This window comes from Neoarius graeffei, chromosome 5 (assembly GCF_027579695.1).
Source record: "Neoarius graeffei isolate fNeoGra1 chromosome 5, fNeoGra1.pri, whole genome shotgun sequence".
In the NCBI taxonomy this organism is placed as follows: domain Eukaryota; kingdom Metazoa; phylum Chordata; class Actinopteri; order Siluriformes; family Ariidae; genus Neoarius; species Neoarius graeffei.
In genome coordinates this window covers 43,087,860-43,093,772 of record NC_083573.1, presented here as the reverse complement: position 1 = coordinate 43,093,772, position 5,913 = coordinate 43,087,860, and the positions used below count along the sequence as shown (strand labels likewise).

At 39.3% G+C, this 5,913-nt stretch overlaps 1 protein-coding gene across 2 annotated transcripts; it reads left to right on the top strand.

Annotated features, from left to right (window-relative positions):
* Positions 1–683: 683 nt before the first annotated feature.
* On the top strand, positions 684–5,459 carry stmn2a (stathmin 2a). 2 transcript variants are annotated; one of them, XM_060920532.1, is made up of 5 exons: positions 684–721; positions 2,811–2,906; positions 3,134–3,309; positions 3,583–3,774; positions 4,589–5,459. In XM_060920532.1, exons 1-5 carry the CDS (start codon positions 703–705, stop codon positions 4,646–4,648), a joined length of 543 nt encoding a protein of 180 aa, XP_060776515.1. In that variant the 5' UTR covers positions 684–702; the 3' UTR covers positions 4,649–5,459. The 2 variants fall into 2 exon arrangements, with proteins under 2 accessions (XP_060776515.1, XP_060776516.1); XM_060920533.1 differs by having other exon boundaries at positions 3,131–3,309.
* Positions 5,460–5,913: the final 454 nt, after the last annotated feature.

The following is a 5,913-nucleotide window of genomic DNA, read 5'->3' as shown; positions in this document are numbered from 1 at the left end:
TGCCGCCCGCCAGAAAAATGTCTTGGCTATATTTTCTATTCATTTTACAACTTATGGTGGTAAATAAAAGTGTGACTTTTCATGGAAAACACAAAATTGTCTGGGTGACCCCAAACTTTTGAACGGTAGTGTAAACATTTTTCACAGTGTGTGTGTGTGTGTGTGTGTGTGTGCATGGCATCCTGTGATGATCTGGTGTCCTAGTCAGGGTGTGTCCCCATATTGTGTCATGGGCTAGGTTTTAGATCCATTGTGACAATAGACCAGGATAATACCTTTACACCAACAGATCTGGGGGGAAAAAAATTAATGCTCTTATTATAATAGGATAGTAGCTGTGAAACAAACAAAAACGAGATGTCAAAAATATTTTAATTAGGTGTAGATCCAGGTTCCCACCCCTGGCATGCTGATTTACACTGGTCGGTGGCAACAGCAGGAAGGAAACATCTGTAACATCTGTAAGATCCTAACTCTGAGCTCTGTAAGCTATTCGCTTAAACGCCTGCCCTTTTTTACGTAAAGTGGCGATGGCCAATCTGCTCTCGTGTGGAGATGCTGAGCACTGAACCGCTCCCAGTGCTTATTAGTGCTCACTCTCTGCCGGATCGCATTGTGCTCTGCTGATTCAGTGCCTTAAGCATCTCCTCAACACCACCGGCACAAACCGCAGCCCCTGAACACTTCACCCAAACCAGGACAATGGACAAAATCGCCGTGGGTAAGTGTGCTCTTTTTATATCACATCCTCATCATGGAATATTTATATTATTAAGCTATCATTTCTCGACTCTGACTGATGTGACAGACTCACACAAACCCGACAAATCCTATTCAGCTATAATGCACTATCATACACAGGGCACTGACATCATATTTAATCAATTCTGGGTTTTTTTTTTAAATTATCATTAATGATTTAATAGCCTAGTATTCACAAACAACCTTGAGCTATAGGCTAGAGGAAATATTCTATTATATCAGCCCAGATGTGTTAATGTGTTAGGTGTAAAACGATATATACAGCCATATCTGTCTAGAAGATGTATTTTTTATCCGTTTGTGCGTGCAGAATGGCGCACCTGCCTCAGCTCCCTCCCCAGCATAATGCAGAAAGACCCCACCCAAGACACCCGGCATCTTCTCCTCTACAACTGCTCTTGCACAAACCGTGCACATAAATACAGCTTTATGTCCAACATTCATGCACCTTTTAGATCATTTTAACACTCGAACCGCGCGTCGTGCGTTTTATAGCCTATTCATAATGCGTTATGACAGACTGAGTGCGTCTGTGGTCCCCGCCTGGCATTGTGTGTGTGTGTGCACTCCATGGCCTCTGATAGCTTTATGTGTTATTTTGCCAAAGGCTGCTAATCAGATCCTATACTGTGTTCATAGCTGCAGAGAAATATACATGCTTATACATTCTTATAGGCCTGCTTATACATTCTGCATTCTTGATTTAGGAGGTATCTGATTCATAGATGAAACAGATGTCTAACATTTACTGAAATGCATCAGATGTAAGAAATGGGTTTGATGTTTCTGGTTTATGTGCAACTAATTTGTTACTCAATTATTTAAAGAGTACCGTAAGACATTTTTGAATGACAGCGGTTACATCTAGCCTATAATTCTTTATATCGACAATAGAGAACGAACCTAGGGTTAACAAATTAAAATGAAAATATCATTCGCCTATTTTTTTTTTCAAAGGAAGCTCAGACATCAATGGATCAAGCATCAGGTTTTACTGAAAGCTTGACTGTAAATAATGGGTGTGACTGTTTTACAACCCAGATGGCAGCAACATAGGATCAAACCTCAACCTATACTGTTTTATCATATATATATATATATATATATATATATATATATATATATATATATATATATATATATATGCACCTGCCTGTATTGTCCACTGAGGAAAATTGCTGAGGAGTAGCAGCAGGCCAAGCAGACCACAGATTGGGAGGCTGGCCAGCCCTGCAGCAACGGAACACTGCACATCATGGTGGCCTTTGCTGCTCCATGCAAATCATTATCTAAGCTGTGTGGACACTAGTGGACATCCGTGCACAGGGGACCATGTGTTTGCTCGTTTGTCTTGTTGGCCTTCTGTGCTGGGATTGGTGGGATTGGCCATAAAGCAAAAGACTAGCTCATGGTGCAGGAAGTCAGAAACCACAGATGATCTCCACCTTACTCTTGTCTAGTGTCTCATTGCTGTGGAAAATGTTTTAGCTTTGTTCTGTTCCCCTAGATAATGGAGTTTATAGGATGTGCCTGCAATCTGTAAAACTCTACAAATGACAGGAAATGACCACCATCATTAGTCTCTCCTGCATATTTCATGAGACTGTGAGCTCCAGCTTCAAAATGTTCATAATCCGTTTGTAGTTGAGCCACCTGTGCTTTAAGACTTTGGAAAGCCTTAAATGTGCACTTGGTAAAGGAATATGCACTTTGCGCTTTGTGAAAGCTTCATATTTCATTGTGAAATTAACCGAATTAACTGGACTAACTGGAATGTATCAGGTTGTGTGTGGGACCATCACTGAAATACTGCTACATTAAACTAAAGTAAATATGAAAGCCCTGTACTTATATTGTTTTTCAATAAGCAAGTTATAGTAATGATTAACACCTCCTATCAAATAAGATCATTAATATAAAATCAATGTTATTTAATAATGTAAAACTGGATGCTCAGGAACACATGCGTGAGTAAAACACTCATTCAATGCAGTATTTTGTGACACTTTGCACTTATGGATGCATATTTAATTGCTCTTTTCTCACAGCATACAAAGAAAAGATGAAGGAGCTGTCCATGTTCTCGCTCATATGCTCCTGTTTTAACCCGAGGACACAGAAAAACCTGGATTCCAAGACAGACTGTAAGATATGCTTCAGTCTTATATTGGCTTCCATGCTTAGCTTTATTGACTTCATTTACATTATGCAACCTGATTTGGATGACATAATTCATATTTAATCATAATTGTATCTTAATTGAATGCGTTTGGATGAGGAATTCGGTTGGGTATTATTTATTATTATTATAACACAAGTAAGACTTCAAACCACAGAGAACACAATCATTTCACATGTGATTTTCCTGCAGACATGGAGGTGAAGCCCATAAATAAACGGGCCTCAGGTCAGGCCTTCGAGGTGATCCTGAAGCCCCCCTCTCCAGTGTCAGATGTGGCGCACAGTATCACATCCCCTCCCAAGAAGAGGGACATCTCTCTGGAAGACATTCAGAAGAAACTGGAGGCTGCCGAAGACCGCAGGAAAGTGAGTTCTTGCGATTCGGTATTACGTAATACTGATATGTTAGCATTCATATTGCGATATAAATATTGACAGAGAGAGATTAGCTCATGCTGTGCATTCTGATGTTGAATCAGGACCCAGATATTGCTTTGTCAGGGTAAGCAAATACGTAGCGAAGGAATTGTGCTGAATTTGCTAAACTCTATGTTATTTATTCATTTCATGTAGTCACTAGTTTATTGTTTATTTGCATTGCTTATAGCATGCTTGCTTATAGTTTGCTTCTCTCCTTAGTCTCAAGAGGCCCAAGTGCTGAAATCTCTGGCTGAGAAACGGGAGCACGAGCGGGACGTGCTCTTCAAAGCCATGGAGGAAAACAACAACTTTAGCAGGATGGCTGAAGAAAAGCTCATTTTAAAAATGGAGCAAAACTCTGAGAACCGCAGGGCTCACCTGGCAGCCATGTTGGAGCGCCTGCATGAGAAGGTAAAATATGACACGGACACCATGTGACCAGTTAGCCAGGCTTTGATTATACTTAAAGCTTTTAGTGCCAAATAGTTGAACATGTTGGGTTAGTGCTACAATTTTCTCAGATTTTTTTGTAGTTATATTTTGAAATCACTGATTGACATGTGACTCTAAATTGCCCAAAGGTGATAGAAAGCTGTCAGTCATCTGTGTGATTCAGGGACATAAAATAAGTTGTCGGGATCACATGTATACAGATGCATTATTTGGAATGAACAGCAAATGCGTTTGAAACAGACACAAACACTGAAACAAATAGAAGGTGGACAAAGTCAAGCTAGCAGGAGGTTTCCGACTTTCATGCAGATATGAAGCTCACAGGAGAAAGAAAGTCTACATTCATTTACACGAATGTGAACAATACATTTACAGCGTTCATTCATCCAGCCTGGGGTTATAGTGGTTTAAATTATTAGCTAGTACTTGGTTTATATTTTGGGAAAAGGAACCAACTAAATTTGTTAGAAAATGTCACAGGTATTGTATGTACAATCAGAAAGTATAATATTTGCATAAGCTGTCCCATGTCCACCTTTGTTTAAAAAAGAAAAAGACAAAATTCCATATTTGGTGTTGGACACACCTACTTCAGGTTTAAACCGCAGTACAGATACAGATATTTGGATCAGTAAACAGATATAAATACACATATTAAAGAATGTACCAATTGTTTTAGTGTAATTAGGTCATATAGAGTACGAAGGCCTTGGTGGTGTGATATTTATTTGCTGTCATTATGTGATTGTTGCTGTTTTTGTGCTTCTGTCAGGAGCAACGCGCTGCTGTGGTTCGCAGAAACAAGGAGCTGAGAGAAGAACTCATGGCATGAAGGCATCTTTTCCACACTTTTCCTCACTCCGCTCATCAGCTCACTTATCCTCCTGTTACACACACACACACACACACACACACACACACACACACACACACACACACACACACACACACACACACACACACAGAGTCAGTACTATAGTCTAGCAAGTAACATTCTCCTATACCGTTTAAATGGTCTGGCTTGATTTCATAGATTATGACAGATTATTTTGTAAATATATCATATAACTTTTAGATTAAACAATACCACACGCCAAATGTATGTCAAATGTATCAAACTTATCAATGACACAGCATCATTATTAATTTATTTATCGAAGTATTTGAGACTAATTCTTTTTGATTAGCGATATCATTTGTTTATTTATTCAGTTGGAAGATTCTGGAGTTCTGGACTAAATGATGGTTGGTCTTATTGTGACGAACACAAACAGACACACTGGGACACTCTCAGCACACACACACACACACACACACACACACACACACACACACAAATATACAACAAACCGTACAGTGTATTTATGCTTATATACAATATAATCATGACATTGCACTTCTTCCATCTACTGAATGAAACAACCTTGTTCAAGCTTAACACGTTCTCCTGAGCCAACTCCTGGACTTAATCTTAAAATGCAAAATGTTCCGTCTCTTTACATGCCGTTTTTATATTACTCCTAAGAGCATGTTTTTTTCTCACTTTGACTTCCCCACCTAGTGTTGACACTGGCTTTCATTTTCTGAACACCGACACACTTGATTTAGCTTTTTTTTTTCCAGCAGGACACTCCATCATCTCAAATGCCATCGTTATTCTGCCATATATTCTGCTTTTAACTTATGTAAAACTTTTGCTGGTTGAATTTCATTCTCCTAAAATCAGCCATTGAGGAGGAGTGACTAATTGTTTGTGTGATTCTGAACGAGTGTTTGTTTGTGTGTGTGTGTGTGTGTGTGTGTCCATGTTACGGTGGCTAAGCTTCTTTGACCGTTCTCTTTGGAAGCAACATGAGATGGAGACAGAATATGCATTCCATGTTTTGTTTTGTTTTGTTCATGGTTTCCTCTCAAAATATGCCTGCCTGCATCTTCTGCTGCATAAACTGTGTTTTCCCCTCATTTCTCTATGTGCAAAATTTGGTGAATAAAGATTTGGGGTTCTGTGAACATGCTGTGGATATAATTTCTGTGGGAAGGTTTTTGGCAGGCTGCAAGCACAATGTAGTTGACTTATACATTCAGAATATCAGCTGT

Coding starts and splice junctions, on each gene's coding strand:
- stmn2a (XM_060920533.1), top strand. Junction 3,310..3,582: donor CTGCCGAAGACCGCAGGAAA/GTGAGTTCTTGC, acceptor TTCTCTCCTTAG/TCTCAAGAGGCCCAAGTGCT. Junction 3,775..4,588: donor TGGAGCGCCTGCATGAGAAG/GTAAAATATGAC, acceptor TGCTTCTGTCAG/GAGCAACGCGCTGCTGTGGT.